We start from the raw sequence: 24,264 nt of genomic DNA on the forward strand, positions 1-24,264 counted from the left end.
CGCCCACTCACTCCTTCACGCCGCCGCCCACTCACTCCTTCACGCCGCCGCCCACTCAGCCGCCCTTGTTCATTGTAGTCTCTCCTCTCTTAGGTATTGAATTTTAATTTTGATATTTATTGAATTTTAATTGTGCATTTTAATTTTAATTGTGGACATCATACCTCAGGTAAACAAGCCTACAAGTAAAGAGCCTAAAGGGAAAGGGAACAAAGGGAAAGAGATAGTGGTTGGGGGAAGTGGAACAAAAGCGTCCAACACTAAATCAAAAACCTATTTCCTTGAAAATTATAAAGTGCAAAATTTGAGTGGTAAGTGCAATGTGATGAAAACTATGATGTTGGGATTAAAAGAAGGGGAGCACGTTAAGGTACATTGCACTAAAAGGACATTCAATATGGAAAAGGACTTTGAAATTAGTGTCACCGTTGAAGACACCGATCAACTTCTCTCGGGAGCATGGCTCAATATATCAATAATACAAGTTTTTGCTACGTGAGTTACCTAAATTCATATTTTGCCCCTAAATTTGATTTTTATGATTGTCTTAACGTTCTTACACTCTATATTATAGGGCTTTGAGTGAGTTGTGTTTTCACGATGATTGTCACCCCAATAGTATTGGATTCATGTGCCCGGAGATGATCTCGGCCACCATGTTAAAGTCCGATGCAGATCGAATTCTATTGTACATGACGAGGTCCATGAGTGCACTTAGTTCTAAGACATTCATCTTATGTCCATACTACGAAAAGTATGAAAATTACTTTGAACTTCGTTTTTAATTGATTGTTATAAATTTAACTTTTTTTTTTCTAACTACATACGTTTATTGTTTGTATGTAGGAGTCACTGGATGCTTTTAGTTCTTTGCTTGTCTAAACGTGAGGTCTACATATTTGATTCTCAACAGAAGAAGAGAAATTTGATGATTAAGGAGCCACTAAACAAGTAAGTAAAGTATGCATATGAAAATGCCATTTTTGCCAAAATTTTTGCCTTAGGTTCTTTAGTTCAAAGTTGGGTTCGAAAACATCATTTTTGCCTAAAAATGACCTAGGACGACCCAATTAGCCTTAAATGTGAAATAATAGATTGTAAAGGGACTTAGAAAGTTATAACTATGCATATGAGACGTGTAATAAGTTTGAAAACATTCCTTAGGTTCTTTGGTTCAAAGTTGGGTTCGAAAACATCATTTTTGCCTAAAAATGACCTAGGACGACCCAAATAGCCTTAAATGTGAAATAATAGATTGTAAAGGGCCTTAGAAAGTTATAACTATGCATATGAGACGTGTAATAAGTTTGAAAACATTCCTTAGGTTCTTTGGTTCAAAGTTGGGTTCGAAAACATCATTTTTGCCTAAAAAGGACCTAGGACGACCCAAATAGCCTTAAATGTGAAATAATAGATTGTAAAGGGCCTTACAAAGTTATAACTATGCATATGAGACGTGTAATAAGTTTGAAAACATTCCTTAGGTTCTTTGGTTCAAAGTTGGGTTCGAAAACATCATTTTTGCCTAAAAATGACCTAGGACGACCCAAATAGCCTTAAATGTGAAATAATAGATTGTAAAGGGCCTTAGAAAGTTATAACTATGCATATGAGACGTGTAATAAGTTTGAAAACATTCCTTAGGTTCTTTGGTTCAAAGTTGGGTTCGAAAACATCATTTTTGCCTAAAAATGACCTAGGACGACCCAAATAGCCTTAAATGTGAAATAATAGATTGTAAAGGGCCTTACAAAGTTATAACTATGCATATGAGACGTGTAATAAGTTTGAAAACATTCCTTAGGTTCTTTGGTTCAAAGTTGGGTTCGAAAACATCATTTTTGCCTAAAAATGACCTAGGACGACCCAAATAGCCTTAAATGTGAAATAATAGATTGTAAAGGGCCTTACAAAGTTATAACTATGCATATGAGACGTGTAATAAGTTTGAAAACATTCCTTAGGTTCTTTGGTTCAAAGTTGGGTTCGAAAACATCATTTTTGCCTAAAAATGACCTAGGACGACCCAAATAGCCTTAAATGTGAAATAATAGATTGTAAAGGGCCTTACAAAGTTATAACTATTCATATGAGACGTGTAATAAGTTTGAAAACATTCCTTAGGTTCTTTGGTTCAAAGTTGGGTTCGAAAATATCATTTTTGCCTAAAAATGACCTAGGACGACCCAATTAGCCTTAAATGTGAAATAATAGATTGTAAAGGGCCTTACAAAGTTATAACTATGCATATGAGACGTGTAATAAGTTTGAAAACATTCCTTAGGTTCTTTGGTTCAAAGTTGGGTTCGAAAACATCATTTTTGCCTAAAAATGACCTAGGACGACCCAATTAGCCTTAAATGTGAAATAATAGATTGTAAAGGGCCTTAGAAAGTTATAACTATGCATATGAGACGTGTAATAAGTTTGAAAACATTCCTTAGGTTCTTTGGTTCAAAGTTGGGTTCGAAAACATCATTTTTGCCTAAAAATGACCTAGAACGTACGACCCAATTAGCCTTAAATGTGACTACTACGTATATAATTGCATTTACATGTGTAAACAAAGTATATAATTGCACTTACATGTAAAATATTCTTTGCATTTACATGTGTAAACAAAGTATATATAATTGCATATTTTATCGAATGTGTAGTGCTTTTCGGAGTTACAAGAGACTAGGTGGACAATCTAAGGGAACTAAATTAACATGGATTCCAGCACAGGTATATATATATATAATTAGTTTATTATTTACCTAAGAAATAAGTTTTTCAAAATTATAACATACAATGTGATAGAAATTTTACTTGTGTTATTTATTTTAATGCATTTAGTGTGCTCAACAACCGGGATCACTAGATTGTGGCTACTACGTCATGCGTTTTATGTACGACATAATAATGAATCATGGTAATAGTCAAGATCTTACTAAGGTATGTTCTCATAAACTACGTACTTTATATAATAAATTGAAGTACACAAAACTATTATATTGATCAATCGTTGATAAATTGAATTATTTACACTTTTTTAGGATTTTTCAAGAACATTGCCTTATTCAGCGGAGGAGATTAATGAGGTGAAAGATTTTTGGGCAGATTACTTCATGAACAATGTCGAATTTTTAGCTTAATTTGTAATATGAACTTGATCTCTAGCTAGCTACGTACCTTTGTTGTAATAATTTTATGTTTGTTGTAACATGTTGGTTGATCGATCTATGACGAATTGAATTGCCTTTTATTGGGAACGTTAATTACGTTGTAAACTTTTGTGACAGGTATTAATTATAAATGTATTCCCGGTATTGGGAATGAACCGTCTAATTTCAAAGACGATCATGTCGGAATTTCCAACTAATATTAAAAAACGAATATTTTTTTTAAAAAAAATAAGTCATTTGCAACGCACGTTAGCTCAATGTGCGAGGCAAATGACTTAATTTTTTGGCGCTAAAATTGTCATTTGCGTCGCACATTAAGCTATTGTGCGTGGCAAATGACTTTTTTTTTTTGCGCCTAAAAGTCATTTGCGTCGCACAATTAGCAAAAGTGCGTTGCAAATAACTTTTCAACATGGTGCCTGAAAAGTCATTTGCAACGCACATTAGCTAAATGTGCGACGCAAATGAACCTTATTTGCGTCGCACATTTAGCTAATGTGCGTTGCAAATGACTTTTCAGGCACCATGTTGAAAAGTTATTTGCAACGCACTTTTGCTAATTGTGCGACGCAAATAAGGTTATTTGCGTCGCACAAATGTGCGACGCAAATGACTTTTAGTCATTTGCGTCGAGAGCTTTTGCCACGCACGATGTGCGACGCAAATATGCTTAAAAGTGCGATGCAAATGACCCTTTTTCCACTAGTGTGCTTCAGAAAATCCGAACTTATTCTTTAAGGACTTTAGAAGTGGCTTTAAAGAATAGACATCTCTTAGAAGACTTTACAAGTGCTTCAAAGAGAATAGAATATTCAAAGGACTCTCAAAGTGCCTGTTGATATTCTATTGTTTGATGTTCTATACCCAAGTAGGCATAGAATTCAAGTCACTGGAACTATGAGATTCTTCTATTAGATAGTGAAGAAACATAGAGATCAGGTCAATGAAACTATGAGATTCTTCTATTAAATAGTGAAGAAACCTACAACTTGCAGTCAAACTATTATCATATAGATTAATGAGTTTGTGACTTGTAAGAAAGCTGTGACGAAATATAGATTCCCTAAAATGGTTAGAGGCCATATATAGACTATATGTTTAATTGGTTAAAGGCCATAAAACATACTCAATGTTTTGATGACAAAATTGAAATTTTGTTGATTTGCAAGAATAGTTTCACACCTATTGGTTGCAAGTTTGTTTTAAGGATAAAAACCATCAAACATGGAATTGTGTTCACACACAAAGCTAGATTAGTTGCTAAAGGTTACAAGAAAATTCATGGTGTGAATTGTGTTGAAACCTCATGCATAATCGTAATGCTCAAGTCTATAATTCAAGCAATGATTGCATATTGGTACATATAGCAATTGGATGACAAAACGTATTCCTCAATCAAATGTTGGAATAAACTATGTACATGGTATGTCATAGGATTTGTGGATCCAAATAAATGCTTGAAAGAGAAAGCTAGCTTATAAAATCTAAGTACAGATTTAAGCAAGCAATTGGGAATTGGAATTATATTTTAATGAAGCTAATAAGTATTTTAGTTTCATAAAATATACATGATTCTTATAGATATATAAGAAGTTTAGTGGGAGTACTTAAAACTTAATTGGTCCTATGTGTATTACACACATATCTCTCTATTGTGAAATAACATTCAAATGCTAATGACTTAGATTTGAAATTATTCATCAATGATGGACCATGGCGAAACTTAGTACATACTGGGTATTAAGATCTATTTACAAAGATCTTATGATATTGTTTTGGATTAAGTAATGGCATTTACTAAATCAAACACGAAAGTCTCCATTAGAAATATTTGACCCATGTGAATAAATCTTAGTAAAGGATGTTTGAACTATGTATAAGCATTTACTAAGTTAAACATCAAAGAGTCTAAATGAGATTCTTAACCTATATTATATGTCAAAGAATTTAGCTGAATTTAGTATCTACTGAAACTAGATAAGCTAAAGTTACATGAATAGAATTCAATTGGGAATTATTCTGCAAAAGAATTTATCATGTATGATATAATATGAGGATCGCCAAAAACGTATCGTATGACTTTAGGCATGACGAACATATACCAATCTCTATTGATCTAAGTAAAGATCAACTAGATTGAGATCAAGAAAAACTTGTGGTACTTAAAAAGGTACATAGGAATAGTTCTTGATTCAAGGAAATAAAGATATGCTAAATATTGATGCTACACGCATAAACACTGGCAAAGGATCAAGCAAGATTCCCTTGGAGTTAATCATTGATAAGGACGAGCTATAGAGCATCGTGTTTTGAAATGGCAACATGGGTTGGAGACCATGAGTTGTTGCATGGGAAATTAAAATATTAATTTCTATGTTCTAAGATACAGCTGGAAAGTCTTCCACATGTCTGTGAACTGCTTGGATAAGTAAATCCAAACAAAGCATCACTAGCAACCTAAAATAGTTGAAGTAAAAGTACTTATTGCCTAAGAAGCAATAAAACAGAGTTGTTTATATTAATGAGTTCTTCATTGAACTTTGGTGGATCACATGTCTGCTAACTTGATGGCTCTTCATTGCAAAATGCGTAGAACCACTATCGAAGTAAGAAAGACTAGATCACATAATAAACAAACTCAAAAGATCTTATCATCCTATCTCGAATATCATTCGATGAAAAAGATATTAAGATTGGCAAAGCATGATAACTAAACCTATGCAACAAGTGAGAAAGCAACACTCACATTGTAGCACTGGAAATCAAGCATAGCTTTGAATTCCATGAAATGTTTTAAAGATGGGTTCGAGGCCCATGGTTGTAAAACATTGGGGTTGAACATTTATCATATATGAAATGAATTTTCATATTCCATTTAATCTTGGTTTAGTATTAAATGATGAGTCCCTTCAATTTGACGATATATTCAAGATAGACTGTCAGGACCAGTCCTGTGACTAAGAAATGTCTATCAAGTGAACTTGAATGTCAAAGGTTGAAAATGGTCCCTAGTCGGAGTTTTCTATAAAATTGGACGCATAGAAAACGTTAGACGATTAGAATGCAAGATGACTTGTAGTTCTGTTTCTTGAACTATGTGGACATGGCAATGTCATAATCATTTGCATAGATACTTACTTTGGGAAGACTAGTATCGGACAAGACCTATGAAACTTTACTGTAAGAGATGAAAATCTGTCATAAGTAAATTTCATTAAAATTATTAGACACTAAATCCTCAATACCTGAGTGATTTGAGATTACTTGTTTGAGAACTGGTTGCTTTGACGTTGACCAACCGTCGCACCGTAAAAGGAGGCTATAAAGGCAACGCTCAGGTAATCACCTATCAAACGAAGTCTAATCTCAAGATCGCAAGATTGGGATTGTCCTCCCATAAATCGGGATGAGATGCTTAAAAGTTGTACAAGGCCACTCGGAGAGCTAGAAACTGTGAAATGCATGGCCGTGCTCGGATAAATCATAGGCTATGATTATCTGTTTATTTGATCAGTTGAACTTTGAAACCGAGAAACACCTCTGGACATAATAAGGATGACAACTCTTACCTTATGTTCAAGAGCAAGCATCGAGCGACAAAGGAATTAGGAAATGCACACTTGTCCCTAAGGACAAGTGGGAGACTGAAGGAAATAATGTCCTTGGTCCAAGTATGCATTCAATGTTAAGTCTAATAAATGCGGTTCAGTATTAATTAACAAGTTAATAATTCAGTGAGATCAAGTGAGCTGAATGCCTAGCTAGAGGCCGCTTCAGTTCAAGTGGAATTAATGATATTAATCCACAGCTTACTCTTGACTGAACCCGTAGGGTCACACAAATAGTACGTAAACGGATCAAGTATTTAATGGCATTAAATACTCCAACTATGGATATTCGGAATCGACGGATCTTGGTTTCAGTGGGAGCTGAGATCGTCACAGGCAAGAAATGAATACTCCGGAAACGATGATATTGCCGGAAACGGAAATATGGATCGTATCGGAAATATAAATATTATCCAAGTCGTAGATGTTGCCGGAAACGGAAACATGGTACGTATCGGAAAATATTATCGAAAATGGAAATATTGCCGGAATCGGAAATATTGCCGGAAACGGAAATATTGTGAGAATCGGAAATATTATCGGAATTGCAAAATAATTCCGGAAACGGAAATATTAAATATTTGTTCGAAACGGAAATTAATTCCGGAATCGGAAATATTAAATATTGTTCGTATCGGAAATGAATTCCGGAATCGAGAATTTAATCGGAAGCGTATCGTACGAATTAGCATCCGACGAGGCCTGCCAGACGAAGGCCCAGCACGAAGCCGGGCCATCGCCCAGCAAGCCAAGCGCAACAACCACACGCCAAGCATGCGACCAGGCCCAGCGCAAAAGCCAGGCCCAGCCGAAGCTGAGGCGCGCGCGCGGGGCTGCGACGAGTGGGCTGGCGCTGTGCGTGGGCCGCAAGGCCTGCGTGCGGTGCTAGCGTATTACTCGAAGTGTGTTACTCGAATCCTAAGGCTACCGGGATTTGTCATATGATTAAATCTAATCCTAAAAGATTTAGTTTATTTAATTAGAGTCCTAGTAGGATTATAATTAAATAAAATTAGTATCCTAATAGGATTCCAAATCCTTTTCCATAACTCTATAAATAGGTGCCTAGGGTCACATATTTACAACGAGTTTTTTTTTTCAAGTATTCAAAGTGAGTTTATGAGAGAAAAATTCAGTCACACATTTGCCCAAAAGTGCCGAAAATAATAGTACCTTAAGGGCGATTCTAGTTGGTTAATCTTAAGGCGGATGCGGACGTGCTGTGGACTATCTACGGAGGGACGACACTTGGAGTCCTAAAGACTTGTTCTTGTTCGGTTCGGGCGCAGCTAGGGAAGGCACGCAACAAAGAGTATGCATCTAAACTATGCTAAATGATTATGTGTAAATAATATGTATTCCTGGCTTAATGGTTGTTTCCGCATGATTTATGAATTGTCATATGTATCATAACCTAACAACCCCTACTGGCACCGTCTTTTCTGGACGTGCTTCGTCAAGGATGATTTCATAGTGCCCGCCGACCGGCTCAGGCCGTCTTGTCTCCATGTGGGCCGCTGCAATGGTAAAAGTTTCTTTCTTGATTTTATCTTCTATCTCATCTAGTTTTCTCTTTGAGCTTTCTCTGTTTTCATCAATCTTGCTGCCTCCCCAGGCCTCAGGACTTATTGTGGTGAGATAATAATCTCTTGCCAATTGTTGATCACCATGGATGGTGCCGACTTGGCCTTTGTCACAGACATACTTCATAAGCATAAGATGAGTGACGACTACTGCTTTAGCCTGATTCAAAGTGGGACGTCTGAGGATGATATTATAAGCAGTGAGATCTTTCACAATCAGAAATCGGACGTTCAAATTCTTACTTTGATGTCGGCCTCCCACTTGTAAGGGCAGGGTGATTATCCCTTGCGGATGAATTATGCCGCCGTCGAATCCAATGATCGAATAATGTATCTTTTCAATCGTCTTAGGATCATGCTCAAGACGATTCAGACAAGCTGTGCTGGTAATATATGACGAACTCCCCGTATCTACTAAAACACGCCTTACTTTGAGGTTTTCTACCTTCATTTCAATAACCAAGGGATCGTCATGAGGAGTGGCTATCTTGCCCATATCAGATTCACAAATCTCCACTTTAGGGAAGTGGTCCATTGGAGCTTTTCCTGACAACATTACTTGCCCCAACCGGCTTGCATAGTCCTTTTGCCCTCTCATTGTTGGACCCCCAGCGGCAAGGCCCCCTGAGATGACGGCTACAATTTCTGGATCAGTGTCATTGTCATCACGTCGATATGACGGTGACTTACTTTTCTTGTAGAATTTTTTACCACTTCCCCCTGTGTTTGCGCTGAGATATGATTTCAGAAATCCTTTGGCGGCTAACCCATCAAGAGCTCTACGCAGACTTTTGCAATCTTTTGTTTCATACCCCACATCACAATGGAACTTACAGTAAAGGGAGCTGTCCCGAGTCTCCACTGGCGACTTTATAGGGAACAGACGATCAATCTCATATCTATCACTGACGTCCAGCAGTATTGTGTACAAGTCGGTGTTGTACTCAAACCTCTCTTTGTCGTATGGCCGTCCTCTCTTCTGCCCTTGGGAGGTGTTTTCCTTATATCCCTTCTTTTCAATGGCCCACGTCCCATTAGGACGGCTGGTCTTTTTGTCTGCCTTGTCTTTGCGCTGAGGATGGTCTGCAATCTCTGTTCCCTTAGATTCCTTGGGGACGGAACAAATTTCGGTGGCATAAATAAAGGACTCGGCCTCATCCAGAGCATCGGCCATAGTTCTCACACTTTTCTTTACCAGGTCGAATTTAAAGGACCCCTTCTTAAGCCCCCTAAAGAAGTCATCAAAAGCCACCCCATCAGGTAGGTCTGGAATCTGTCCCGACTCTAAATTGAAACGTCGCACATAGCTTCGCAACGATTCGTCTTTCCCTTGCTGTATTCGGCCCAAATGCATACTCGTCTTCTTTTCCTCTTTATAAGTCATGAACCTTGCAAAAAACAACATTTCCAGTTCTGCATAAGTGTGGATCGTTCCAGCGGGCAACTTCTCAAACCATTTCGAGGCGACCCCTTTCAAAGTGGACGAGAAGTATTTGCACCAGGTTGCATCAGTGGTCCCCTGGACATACATGTGATGACGATAAGCCAAGAGGTGCACGTCAGGATCAGAGGTGCCATCATAGGCGTCAATAGCTGGTGGCTTCACCTTAGGCTCCTTAGGAGCATTCATAATGTCAGAACAGAATGGAGTGGTATAGTCAAGGATGAGGCCGGCTACCCCCTTTTGAATATGGCATATAGGATCTTGCCTTCTACCCTGGGACGTTCTACGTCGCTCGCTGTCCGCGCGACTTACATGGGTCCTGGTGAGACGGCGCGGAGGAGCAGCCCTCAAGTGACCACCTGGGGGAAATGAAGGCTGACTCGTCTCATCTTCCACCTGGACCTGCTCAGGTTGTGATTCAGAAGGGGGTTCAGGACGGCCGTCTTGCCCCACAAATTGGTTGCTTCTGTCGTCCCTCCCTCGAGGAGGAAGATCACCATTCATTGCGGTTTCGTCTCCGAAGTGCTGGACGTCTACCATGTTACCTTACCTCCCCACAGACGGCGCCAAATGTTGTGGGAGTTTTTCCTATGGATGATGACGAGGAGGTATCAGGTTCCACGTAGTGTCGAGTCCAGTCCACGTCGGCGGCGTACCTACAAAACAAGAATATTACCGAAGGAATATTCCCTCCGATGCTTAAGTAAGACAAGGGTTTTTAGGAAGAAGTAATTAATGAACAGAAAGCATTAACTATAAATTGTAGGGTGTTTCCCTGTCTAGAATTTTGTGTTAATTCCTTGGGAATTGAGTATATTTATAGTCTCCCCCTTTTTGGGGGGGAACCCTAGAATGATCTTATATGATTGGTCAGTTCATTAGATAATGACATGTGTCACTATCATAACATTCCCTATAGGCCATGGGCCTTAAAGGGATTGCTACATTTAGCTCAGCTACACCTCAGCATTTGCTGACTCTTATATGACAGCCAAATAGACGGCTTACCTATTAGAAGGAGCCACGTGTCACACCGTAATTAGGCCACATAGGCGGGGTATTTTTACCCACATCAAATGACATTTTTGTAAATAATTGATGATTTTATTATGAAAATGCCATTAAATGTGGGTTAAAGTACAGTGACATGTCATCAAATGTGGACCACATGTACGGTCATTAGTGTATTTTCATAATACATCAACAACTATATAATATACAGTCAACAACTCACAATATACAATAAGCTTCTACTAATAAACAATCTACAACTATAAATATTCAGTCAATCACTTACCAATAAACAATATTGCATTTTAGTAATCATCAGCAATCATAAAATATACAGTCAACAACAAGTGGTATACAATTAACACCGAGTAATATGCAGTCAATAACTGCAAATATACAATTAATACCTATAAATATACAGCCAACACTTAATTTTATACCACCTACAGTTTCCGAGATTAACTCGAAATCTCTCGCCTAGGTGACACGTTCTACAAAACGCCTTTTAATTTTAATATGTATAATAAGTGGGAGGAACTCATGCATTCATTCATTAAGAAAACCGCCGTCAAAACCGCTTCCGGACATCAATCCTCCTTTCTCGACGTTTTCGTGAATCCCAGTTCTCGGCTGCTTAATAGTATTACCCGCATAGACTTCTCAACCTTTCTCTTGCATCTTTCCAAAATCAAATTAAAACCTAGCTCTAAATTCATGCGAAGTTGAAAAACCCTAATCCAAATTCCCGATAATTCTCTTCTAATTTACAGAAATTCTTGCTGCAAAACATCCGCGATGTCATTCGATTTGATGCTGAAGCCAACATGCGGTCGGTGTGGATCAAACAACGATCTCTATGGAAGCAATTGCAAGCATCTGACGCTTTGCTTAAGCTGCGGTAAAAACATGGCGGAAAATCGTGCGAAATGCTTCGAATGCGGCACTCCTGTCACTCGGTTGATTCGTGTGCGCGTTTTCTCTCTCCTCTTTCAATTTGAGTATTGGATTTTGATTGTGATCGTGATGGTTGACTGTTGAATTTTGTAGGAGTATAATGTGAGGACAAGTTCGAGCATTGATAAGAATTACTTCATTGGGAGGTTTCCGACTGGATTGCCGAATTTCTCCAAGAAGAAGAGTGCGGAGAATAAGTGGACTTTGCAGAAGGAGGGACTTCAAGGTCGTCAGATTACCGACACTTTGAAGGTTAATTTCTTTCTGTTTCTGTGTGATTTTTGTTGTTGTTATGACAAATTCGGGACAATGTTCAGTGGTGGAGAACAATTTTGGTTGAAATTGTGTTTAGGTATTTTACCAAAATAGCTAATTAGGAGTATAAACTGTTTTAGCTTGATAATTTTGTAAAAAGATTGTCGAGTGTGGATCATTTTGGCCTGTTACGATGTTAATGTTGATAATGGTTGTTAAATGTATGTATGGTTAATAATTGAAAGATGAAAGGGTTGATGGAATGGATACATAAGGAATTGGTTTCATGTAAATTATTAGTTTTAAGTTAATTGAAAATACTAAGTCTATTTCAATGCATCCCAAAATGGTAAAGTGTTAAGCTTTATTATGGGATGGAGGCTATGTTACTCGGACTCAGCTAAATTGTGAAAAGTTTTAGCCTAAAATGAAGGGTCGGAGTATCCATAGTTCCATACTACCTATGTCTAAGTGCCAATGATCCGACATGAGTACTTCAGGGTCCAAGTAACATAGGATGGAGGGAGTTCTTACTCTGCTCGAGGATTGTGCTAGCCCTTAATTTGAGATAAAGCCATAGTGCTTTTGCATGCTTTGGAATGGTTTCCGCAACTCAATTTATTTACTTTGTTAAGGTAGACTAATTAAGGTAGAAGCATCTGTGGAATACTTTAGAAGATCAATGTTCCTATGATTTTTGTTTAATACACTCTCTCTCCCCTTTGTATAGTATGACGTATTATTTTGAAATTATATTTTTAGTTCTGATATACAAGTATAATTAAATGTTGCTCTCTGAAATAAGGCTCTGATATTTTTTTATTCTCTAAAATAATGCAGCAAACTATGGTCATGTTTTTTTTGCTATATATTTCAGTGAACTAGTAGTCATAATTTGAAAATTCATTTTAGTCAATCAGATGGTTTGAGACAGAGAGTTTGAGATGTTAGACGTGCGAATTATGTATGAAATTCACTACCGTACAAAGTGCAATGCCGTTTTTGCAACCCTTCTTCTTATTGTGATTTTTTATTGTCTAAACTTAAGGACGGGGTATTATACCCTGCCTTAGTACATGTAAATTAGCCAGATATATTCATTTTGGATATTAGGTATTTGTTAGTTTCTTAGGCCAGAGTTGGACGTGTTTTCAACCGTTAAGTAAAGAATGTGATGGTTCGCAGGTTTTTTTTAATAAAACTGATACAAACTTAAATAGGTTTGCACTCTATTTCATTTTCCTGGGGTTAGAGATTCAGAGTTTTCTATGTATACATTTATGTGTATGTAGCTAATTACATATACATGGGTTGAACCTGCAGTTCTTTCAGCTATTCATTTTGTTAGCTACGTGATTGAATGTCAAGTATGTCTAGTTTCAAAGTCTTACCTCGCCGACTAGCTCACATGCTATTTTGCTTATGCTCCACTGCTGAGAAGATGTTATTCGTTGAAGAATTTCTGTTGTGAAATTTCCGTACTTCCATGTGTCCTTTTAAGGTCTCTAGCTTACTGTCAGTTACTTCACTTTCTATTATCAGAACGCAACAATGGCGATGGTCTTGTATTATATCTTATTTATCTGGAAAAAAAGGAGTCATATTGATTTCATCTTGTGTTTGTAGGTTACTTGATGAGTTGATATGCAGTCATGTTGGACAAGTTATTGACATTTCTTGTTCCATGTGAATTATAGTAACATTGATGTATAATCTTCAATAGGAGAAGTTCAAGAATAAGCCTTGGATGCTGGAAGATGAAACTGGTCAATCACAGTACCAGGGTCTTTTGGAAGGTTCACAATCAGCTACATATTATCTCCTAATGATGCAGGCAAAAGAGTTTATTGCAATACCAGCTGGCTCTTGGTATGCTTGATGAACATTTGCATTTTTAGCTTTATTCTCAATTTTTTTCTTTTTAACTTTGCATAACTGAAACTATTGTTTCTGTGCCTTTATTCATCCCATCAAATTCATCATCGTCTAATGTAGTATCCAATTTTTCCATCTAGTCAAAGTTAATGTATGTTGTGAATTATGATTGCCTCTGTCTTAATTAATCTCATTATAGTTATAGCACTCAGGGCTTTAATTTCAGATGTTACTGCGATCACTGTCGCGGTAAGCTCCGAAACTTCTACACTCGGTGATGCTGCTGAAATATGATTCCATGATATCAGTTTGAGCTACTCTTGGTTTCTTATTGCATGCACCCATTGTCAAACTATCTCTGTGGCATATCCTTGCTCCCCCACCCCTCACACAATAAAAGGAATTTTAAACAAAAAAGTTTCAGTTAATATCAATTAACTTGTGGCTGTGATAGGTTCAATTTCAATAAGGTTGCGCAATATAAGCAACTTACATTAGAAGAGGCAGAGGAGAAGATGAAAAATAGGAGAAAGTTTGTTGATGGCTATGAAAGATGGATGATGAAAACAGCAAGCAACGGGGCAGCTGCGTTCCCCACCTTTGATGCAAATCTCGTGAAAGATATTCCTACTGGTGGTGGAGGGAAAGGTCGCAAGAAAGCAACTGCTGAAAATGAGGGTAATGCTTCAGACAAGGGAGAGGATGAAGGAGAAGAGGATGGAGATAGAAAGCCAAAAATTGGATCTAACAAAGGAGCTGGTGATGACGACGACGATGAAGGCCCAGCTGGAGGTGATTTTGACGATGACGATGATATTGAGAAAGGTAAGGGTTTTGTTTCGGTTTTCATTGTGTAGTTCTTAGATTATTTATGTATAATTGTCATTATCATCCTTTGTGGTTCCAGATTCTAGGCATGCCTTTACATTAAGGATGTTTTACTCTTAAAGGCGAACAATATATATATTTCTGGGTACCTATTATTAGGGTCTGATAGTGATGGTGTGTTCGATGTCTATGGTATTACACTTAATCAGTTTTTGGGTCAGTCACATGATCCAACTGCATATCAGCAAACACCTTTAACTTATGTTTTGGACATAATCTGGACAAATGACTAATGTGCTCTCTCTCTCTCAGAAGTTCTTGCAGTGATTCATCATCGTTAACATAGATTCTAGAAATTATGTAATCAATAATCATTGTAGTGATCAGTGATCTGTATTGAATTCCTAGTTTTTTGCATCTTCTATTTCATCAGCAGAAGTTCTTGTTTTCCAGGTCAACAATGATTATAGAAAATATGGCAGAATATTAGGGTGGGTAGAATATGTGCTCCCTGTTAATCTTAAACTGGAATTGTTTAGTAGAGCTGTCACAGATTCATTACCTATGAAGTGATTGAAATTTGAAGGGAGGTGAAATACTGAGTCCAATGTCATTTGGTCGTCTTAGCATGGTCCTCACTTCACTAAATCACTAAGGAGTGTAAGGAAACTATGTGTAAACTGCTATTTAAGGAAAGCTTACTTTGTAAGTTTTGTTTCAAAGTAACATGTAGTGTTCATAGGAACATTATAACAGAGGCACAGAGCTTAGACCTGTATTGCTATCCTCCCACACTTGGACAATGTTTGGTGTATTGTTATTTCAAGTGTTGGAAATGAAATCAATTAATTGTTTTGATTGCCTATTGTTTGGTATGAGAGATGGGTACACAAGGGCTAAGGGTAACCATTACCACCCATTTCTTTCCTTCCCTAACCCTATTTGATACAAGGGACTCCTTTGCTTAGGTATGCTAAAGTACCAAACAACTAATAACTAACACTTAACATTACCCTTTCTCATTTGTTTACATTCCATTTCCTTATACCAAACATTCACTTAGTGCTTGTTTGGTTGACCTTCAATAATGGGGGAAGTAGAAGGAGTTGTTTGGTTGACAACAAAAAGTGAAAATGGAGGAAGTTCAACTTCCATGGAATTAGAATTTCCCACAAAACATGGGAAATCAATTACCCACTTCTCCCCCTGGTCACTCAATATTCCCATGAATTGCAAATTCCATTATAACAACCAAACAACTTAAGGATATTTCCTAGGAATTGTATGAAGGAAATGATTTTCCATGAAATACAACTTACCATAAGGAATTTAATTCCCATACCGACCAATCAAGCACTTAGGCTTTATTTGGTTGGGAGGAATTGGAAGGAAAAGAAAAGAAAGGGAAGGAAAAATAACGTTTCTTATATTTGGTTCAAAAAATTATATGGGAAGTGAAAGGAAATGAAGGGTATTGGAAGGAAAGCTCACTGTATAAAAGTTTCACTTTCCTTTCCTCCCAAAATTGGAGGAATTTGGAAGGAAAGAAAAAATTATATCTGTCAAACAAAATATTAAAGCTTAAACACACGTTTTTTCTTTCCTTCCCTTCTCTTCCTTTACTAATGTTGTACAAAACATGGGATTCCTATCATTTTCTTTCATCATACCAAACATGGGAAAATATATTTTATTTCCTTTCCTTTATCTTCCTTTCTCTTCTCTTCCCTTCCTTTACTAATATTGAACCAAATAGGGCCTTAGAGTGGAAGGTTGTGTGGTTAGGTTCATGGGGATGCTCCCCCACATTTTCTCAATGATGTCAAGCTTTCTCATCAAAAACACTTGTATAAGGGTAAAAATGAAACGCAACTGTAAAAAATCATGTTTCTGATTGATTTTGTATTGAATCACCTAGGTGATGACTGGGAGCATGAGGAAATTTTCACTGACGATGATGAAGCTGTTGGTAATGATCCTGAGGAGCGGGAAGACCTACTGGCTCCTGAACTTCCTGCGCCTCCAGAGATTAAGCAGGTTTGTATTTATTAAACTATTCCAAGCAGTGAACTTTTGTGGTTCAATTTTTTTACTTTATCGTCTGAGTAGAAATGCCCTAAAGCAGGGGGCCCTCAATACTGCAATTTATTCTTTTTTGGTTTTGTAAGTTCTTTGTAATACGGAGTATGTTACTATATTTGGACTTGGTTTTTAATATTGTCGCTGATGTTGCCACAAGTAAAAGTGTATAAATCTAGTAGATTTAGCTTCTCGGTTCAGTGGCATTTGCTCATTGTACTACTTGCTTAAAAAGTACATTTCGTTTCTTTGCTATAATCTGAGTGTATGAGTAGATGTTTTCACGGTGATTTCATAAAAGCTCCTTTTAGTTGGACTGAAGTGTTGTCATTTGTGGATTTATAAATGGAAAAGTTCATTTAAGGATAACTATAAATAAATTGTATTAGGATGAAGATGATGAGGATGCTAATGAGGAAGAGGGAGGACTGAGCAAATCAGGAAAAGAACTGAAAAAATTGCTTGGACGGTCCAATGGGCTTGATTCTGACGGAGATGAAAAGAAAGATGAAGAGGATGATGACGATGAAGTAAGTAATGTGCACATTTATTCTATTAATATGCAAGTAATGCAACAATACTAGTTGACCTTATATTTGCGATATTTATTGCATTCTCTCCAACTAATTATAATTTTAGGATGAGGAAGATCGTCCTTCTCCTGTTTTAGCTCCAAAGTTGAAAGACCCCAAAGACGAGCCAGCTGATAGCAGCCCTGCAAAACAAGCTCCTGGAGGATCTTCTCGGGCAACTCCTGCCTCGAAATCGGCAAAAGGAAAGAGGAAAAATGGCGATGATACAAAATCTGCTAGTGCAGCTCCTCATAAGAAGGTTAAGACTGAAAATGTAAGTCAGTTTATTATTAGCTGACCTGATTTACCTTCTTTTGATAAACTCTGCTAGGAATTTGTCATTCTTGTTCCTTTATTCATCCAACTGATTTCATCTGTTGGAGAGTAGGATGTGAAATCAACCACAAAAGAAAATGCATCAAAAAATGGTGGGGTCCCAAAAGTTACACCGCCATCATCCACAAAGGGTGGTGCATCTGCTTCAGGAACAGCTGCTCAGGGCCCTGTCTCAGAAGAGGAAATTAGAGCTGTATTGTTGCAAAAAGCTCCTGTAACCACTTCTGATCTTGTGGGCACATTTAAAGCAAGACTAAAGACACAAGAGGTACACATTATGTCCTTTTTACGCCTTTTTACTAACACATTCTTAGTTTCAGGATGCTATGATTGAATTATAAGGATCTGAATTTTGGTTCCGTTAGAAAGTTATACTTCTTATTCTATAGTAGCTATTGTTTACATCTTAAACTAATCAGTATAATTCCTCAAAAGTCACAAGTTACTCATAATCATGTTATCTTTTTCCTCCCTGAACAAAAGGTTGCCCTACTAGTAGTTAATGTTGTCCATGATCGTATTGTGTTGTGCATGATCAATTCAAATGTTTTGTTGATTGTTTGTGTAAGATACTACGTACTTCTGTGGTATGTTCATGCACGTGAATTATATGGTTAAATTATTATCCCTGATACCTTATTATCTTGGGTGGAACAGTGATGTCTTTCTATGGATCACTTTCCCTCAAACTTGTGTCTAATGTAGATACATGTAGTTTTCATGAGTCTAATGACTATGCTTTTGAAACACGCCGATTGAACAAGGCTTTGTGTGTTTCTTTTCCCTTTATCCGTTTATTCTTGTCTGCAGGACAAGAAGGCTTTCGCTGAAATCTTGAAGAGAATTTCTAAGATACAGAAGAGCGATAACAAGAGTTATGTTGTGCTAAGGGAAAGGGGCAAATAAATCTGATTTTTATACACTTTAATTCAGGCAGTAAACAAGAAACTTTCTCTTGCATACGAGGTTTCATTTGTTGGTGACTACCACCTGTTTGAGATTTGTGAACTTGTTTCAAGGCAATGGAACATCAGGATAAATTGTAAAGCTGTAGAATTCATATGCTGATTAAACTGTCATGTATATGATGTCTGATTAATATATCTGTGGGATACTATATACGAAGTGTAACTTGCAGTAAGGTGTTTTTTTTTTTTAATTAATTGAATATAGAAATTGAAAGAGCTCGGTTTATAGAGTTTGAAGTTGGTTTAATGTGGAGGAGATTTGAGATGTTAACGGGCAGTCTCATTTAAGAGTGCTGCTAAGTGTTCAAAGAAAAATGGTGAATGTACACTCATATTTTTTTTTCTCTAAGTAGCAATCTTATTGGAATACATCAGAAAACCAATTTGTTCAACGACAGTTACCATTCAACAAATTTATTGGAATCATAATTTAGATGTGACCAACAAGGCAACAAATAAAAGCTACTTAGTTCGAAAATACGGGAAAAGGAGAAGTTCTACGTGTCGTATTTGACACTAAATTGCAGAAAATCATCAAATGGTAGTGGTAAACAAAGTGTGTAAGGCAATTCTGAATGGTTTGAAATGCAGTTCTTTCGCAGTATTCTATAGTTCAAATATTTTAAGGTCAGTTATTAGAGAGAGGAACTTCAAAATACATCGCTTTTTTTTATTAATTATCCTAACTATTTTTTTGTAATTTAGTATTTCAAATATGTTTTTGTTTTGGAATATCTACTATTTTATGATCTTCTCATTTTATAAATAAGATAAATTTTCCTTCGTTTCAAGTGATTCAAAGCTTAATTTTCTTCTTTTCTATAAAGATTTCAGAATGCAGCGATTTCAAAACAAAACACTTAAGTAATACTACCTCTGTTCCTTAATGTTCTTTACACTTATTATTTACACGGATTCCAATGCAATTATTAACCACTTATTTAAGCAATTCCGCATGTGAAAAAATTATAAAAAGTTATATTCTGAAAATACATAAAGAAATCAATCTAACAACATCTTATATGATAACGTTTTGATGTGTATAATAGTAATAAGCTTTTTATAAGATAATTAATAAAACAATGGCGTATCTTTAAAGTAATAAATACCAAAAAAAAAACTCCTTAGATAAATGACATAACATGAAAGATTTACTGGAGTAGAAAATCCGATGAGAAAAACTTTATCACAACTCGAAACCTCGAAAATCAGGAGTAGTCAAACATGAAACACCTCAAATTACATAAAATATACTTCCTCCGTTTCTGAAAGTTTATTACCTCAAATTACATAAAATATACTTCCTCCGCTTGTGTATAAATAGCAACTACGTACTTGATCACAACTCAACACTCAGCTTCCCTGATTACCACAAAAACCATTTTAAGACGAAACAAAAAATGGTAATTAGACACCCATACAATTAAGAATGAGTGCAGCAATTATCAAGAGAGTGGGCCCACAAATCTTAGTTGAAGAAGATGGTGCAGTGGGTTCTTGAGCCATGGCAGCATTCCATGATGTTGTTGTCAATGATGATGATTGAATCGCAGCCGTTGATTTGGACATGATCTCCACAGGAAGCTTCAATCCTTTCTTACAACTCTCAGGATTAGCACTTGCGAAGTAGCGGATCCCTTCCTGTTGTAGAGAGATTTTATCAATGCCGTTGTCATACATCTTGATGGGTTTTGTCACATCACACGTCTCAAATTCGTCTTTGCTCTTTAGCTCTACTATCTTGTCTTTGTCTATGCCACTAGAGTAGGCAAACCCTGCTCATTTTTCACAATTATACACCAATCAATGAGGTTCTTTTTTATGTAGCAAATGCATAAATTATATTATGATAGAAAAAAAATCATTAAACTCCAACACTTAAGGTTTTGTTCGTTGTTCTTTTATTCTTATTGCTTACCACTATTAATTATTTTTTCTTATATCATATCATATGAGAAAAATATTGATTGACTAGAATTAAAACTTACTCCATAGAAAAGTATTCACCAAATCAGACCAGGTCAAGAGAATAGAGCTTTAATCTCTTAGGAAATGTTATGTTAAACTAGAGTAAGCAATCCCTGATATGAATACATGATCCGGTAATAAAAACATGTAGTTTAAGAAGAGACACGTTCTATCTAGATTGCGTTTGTTGTGTGATTTCATTAACTATTTGTAATATAGAGTAACGATCTATCTTTTTTTTGGATGGAAGTAACGATCTATTTTAAGTTGACTTTTTAACGTATATCAAGAAAAAAAAAAATAGACAATGTATTTTAAACACAAAAATGACTTGTTTAATTAGCTAAGTTATCTCTAGGTTAAACGCAACTCGAAGCACTGGAAACTAAAATGATAATATGAAAATCTCTACCAATAGACAACGCCATGGGGTTTCACACAAATTATTAGTAAAAATAATATGTTAATTCCAAATAGCAAGATATAATTAAGAAAACATACAGAGGAAGTCCCCAACGACAAAGGTCCGGCCAGCGGCCCACGAAGCGATATCGGAAGCGAGCTCCCATCCTCGATCGTCTCCGACAACGTGGTGAACCTGAGCCGCGGCCCCGGTCCCTCCATAAACAAACACCACCACCACCAATATCAATGTGAGCAAGTTTTTGTTTACGCAACCCATATTTGATACTAGAAAAAGCAACAAAAAAGAATAAAGGGAGTTTAAGAAGTGAATGTTTTAGTAAGAAGAAAAAGAGTAATAGAGAAGCTTTTAATATTTTGTCACACACCACTCAACAAGATACAACACAACACAACTACCAGTCTCTTTTTATCTCTCCTTCAAACTCACTTTCCTTTTTCTTTTTCCTTTTTATTTTTTGTTTTTTGTTTTTTTTTTGTTTTGGGTTTTTGTTATATTTGCTTGTTGCTCACTCTCACTCTCACTCTGATACAAAAGTAAAGGATTTCAAGGCAGTTTCCTAAGGGACCTCTGTCTTTGTGACACTACACTACGGAGTGCTATTTATTGTTTTGTCATATTTTCTTTTCGAAAATGATAAATGTTGCAACATGCGATCTTTAAGCCGTGTCACAATGATGACATGACATGCTTATGTGTCGTTATTTAAATTGAATCCTAAAATATTTAAATTATATAACCTATTATATATGTTTCAAAAAAGGTAGGAAAATCTTAATATTATAATTTGTTTCCTTCTTTATATCGACTACCTTATTTACATATTCTCATAGTAAAAATATTGCATTGATAGTAAAAATATTATGTTGACACATGGCCTACGTGGCGAATATATATACCAATTAAACTCCGGCGTGTAAGATTGCGACAATTAAATATTGTCGCAACTTACGACCTTTATCACCATCCTTTTCTTTTAATAATTGATTAAAGGAAATAAAAATAGCGCACAACTAATTAGTTTTAGTGGAGTGAGAATGCTTATTTTATTGAAGGTTTTAGAGAGAAAAAAAAAAGTATTTTGTAAGTAACATGCACTAAAACTAAAAAAATATTTTACTCATATTAAGTTGTCTTACAATGAAAAAAAAAGAGAGAAATTACCAACTTCTGAATTAGAGTATTTAAAATTATTATACAATCCGTTTTACCTTATTCCTAATCCTTGCGCTCAATCTTAATTGCTCAATCTTAATTTTAATTCAAGTTAAATTTGTGCATTAGTTAGTGCTGGGTCTTGGAAGCACGAGTTCCATGCATAGCTCTCACGGAGTCACGGTTTATGGGCAAATAAGTTAAAAATGTACGAAGGCTACCTACTAATAGCACACGGTTAGTTACTTTTAGTCCTTTTCATTCACAAGCACACGATGCAAGTGTTAAGTTGTTAGAATGGTAGGTAGCCAAGGTACGCGATAAAGAATGATACGAGTAAAGATGTGTTCCGCAATTTAGATGGTGAACCACCCCTACAAGAAATTGATTAATTTCCGACCGTCAAAAGTAGTTGGTAAAATACGAAAAACGGTTGGTAAATATTTTAGCGACCGCCAACGGTCGCAAAAGGGCGGTCAGTGTTCACCTGAACGGTAATTAAGGAAACTCCGACCGGCAGACGGTCGTTAAAATTTACCAACAGAAATGACGACCGCCAAGGCAGTCACTAATTTAGTGACCGCCAAGACAGTCGCTAATTTAGTGACCGCCAAGACAGTCGCTAATTTAGTGACCGCCAAGGCAGTCGCTAATTTAGTGACCGCCAAGGCAGTAGCTAATTTAGTGACCGCCTAGGCAGTCGCTAATTTAGTGACCGCCTAGGCAGCCGCTAATTTAGTGACCGCCTAGGCAGTCGCTAATTTAGTGATCGTTAAGGCGGTCACTAAATTACCGTCCACTAAGGCAGACGCTAATTTAGCGACTACATTGGGCGGTCACTAAATTAGCGACTGCCTTGGCGGTCACTAAATTAGTGACTGCACTTGTGGTCGGTAATTTGTATTTAATTAGGCTTTTATTTGCGGTCTGTAATCTGCCTGTAGTGGTCGATAAATTTGTATGCAAATATCATTTTGCAGTCATGATCATTTATATATGCCTATATATATACGAATTTATATAAATCCTGTAAAATCGTATGAAACCTGCTCAATGTTATAATATTAAACCTGTTCAAAGTCATACAACAAAATTCATAATACACCTGATGTTGTTTAAACATGTTAAAACATTCAAAATTTGCAACTAGTTCAGACTCATACAAGAATACTAACTACACTGACTGAGGTGCCCCACCACCGGTTGAATCTCGAGGGTCCTGCGTCTGCGAGAAAGGCGTCTGCGAGAAAGGAAAACCAGTACACTGACTGAACATCCTCTCGTAAGACTCCATTGCCTTTTTCATCCGGGCGGCATATTTTTCTCTCTTTTTGTTACTCCCTTTCTCTCTCTTGTCTCCCCCTTTCTCTCTCCCTTTGATGCTCTTCTTCTCTTTCTTCTCTCTCCCTTTGCCTCAAAAGTAGATCGTCCTCCATAGCCTTTAGCATATGAGCTTTTGTTGTTTCAAGCTCAATGGATTTTTCAGTCAACTGTTGTTAAGTCTCTTCCAAACGTGTTGAGAGTTGAGAATAAATAGATGGGGGTATATGAGCTAGAAGAACTACCACCCCTTCTAGATGGTGCAAAGTATAGAGAGTCTCCACTCCCCAGCCCGGGGACCTTTCCCTTCTTTCTCCCACCTACTGTCTCAAAGTAGATTTGGTTGGGATCTTTATCAATGCCTTTTTCACGGCATTCAGCAACATTTTTTTCATAGTTTTCCTACAAGAATTGATTTGATTATCACCCATGCATAACAAATATATTAAAAAAAATGAGCACATTTAAACTTAAAACATATATAGGCTAAATAAGGCGTTTTCGCTCCCATTTTTCAACTAAAGGAACTAAGGGCTGATTTTAAACTTAAGACATGTTTTATAAGCTTAGTTTGAACTTGCAAAGACACATTAAAAAGTATTTACTCACATTTAAGGCTTATTTGGTCGTTATAGGTCATATTTTGCCTAAAATGTCATTTTATCGCCCAACTTTGAGCTAAGGAACCAAACTTGTCATGTTAAACCGTTTACATGT

The 24,264-nt window shown here is 36.6% G+C and overlaps 4 protein-coding genes across 4 annotated transcripts; 2 read left to right on the forward strand and 2 right to left on the reverse strand.

The window, feature by feature from the left end:
* Window positions 1-355: 355 nt before the first annotated feature.
* LOC130461255 (ubiquitin-like-specific protease 1) lies at window positions 356-3,225 on the forward strand. Its single transcript, XM_056829258.1, has 6 exons — window positions 356-495; window positions 575-754; window positions 847-951; window positions 2,658-2,727; window positions 2,839-2,937; window positions 3,039-3,225. The coding sequence occupies exons 1-6, from the start codon at window positions 398-400 to the stop codon at window positions 3,135-3,137; spliced, it is 651 nt and encodes a 216-aa protein (XP_056685236.1). The 5' UTR covers window positions 356-397; the 3' UTR covers window positions 3,138-3,225.
* A 4,957-nt stretch (window positions 3,226-8,182) lies between these two features.
* Window positions 8,183-10,342, reverse strand: LOC130461685 (uncharacterized). Its single transcript, XM_056829856.1, has one exon. It carries the CDS (start codon window positions 10,340-10,342, stop codon window positions 8,183-8,185), a length of 2,160 nt encoding a protein of 719 aa, XP_056685834.1.
* Window positions 10,343-11,359: 1,017 nt separating this feature from the next.
* Window positions 11,360-18,910, forward strand: LOC110786165 (transcription initiation factor IIF subunit alpha). Its single transcript, XM_021990701.2, has 9 exons — window positions 11,360-11,779; window positions 11,861-12,019; window positions 13,746-13,891; window positions 14,352-14,722; window positions 16,644-16,762; window positions 17,194-17,334; window positions 17,444-17,650; window positions 17,765-17,980; window positions 18,523-18,910. Exons 1-9 carry the CDS (start codon window positions 11,609-11,611, stop codon window positions 18,616-18,618), a joined length of 1,626 nt encoding a protein of 541 aa, XP_021846393.1. The 5' UTR covers window positions 11,360-11,608; the 3' UTR covers window positions 18,619-18,910.
* Window positions 18,911-19,895: 985 nt separating this feature from the next.
* On the reverse strand, window positions 19,896-21,519 carry LOC110786160 (uclacyanin 1). The gene is made up of 2 exons (XM_021990696.2): window positions 21,150-21,519; window positions 19,896-20,455 (listed from the first exon to the last, which is right to left on the reverse strand). The coding sequence occupies exons 1-2, from the start codon at window positions 21,328-21,330 to the stop codon at window positions 20,088-20,090; spliced, it is 549 nt and encodes a 182-aa protein (XP_021846388.2). The 5' UTR covers window positions 21,331-21,519; the 3' UTR covers window positions 19,896-20,087.
* Between the last annotated feature and the right edge of the window lie 2,745 nt (window positions 21,520-24,264).

This window comes from Spinacia oleracea, chromosome 5, assembly GCF_020520425.1.
Source record: "Spinacia oleracea cultivar Varoflay chromosome 5, BTI_SOV_V1, whole genome shotgun sequence".
NCBI lineage: Eukaryota > Viridiplantae > Streptophyta > Magnoliopsida > Caryophyllales > Amaranthaceae > Spinacia > Spinacia oleracea.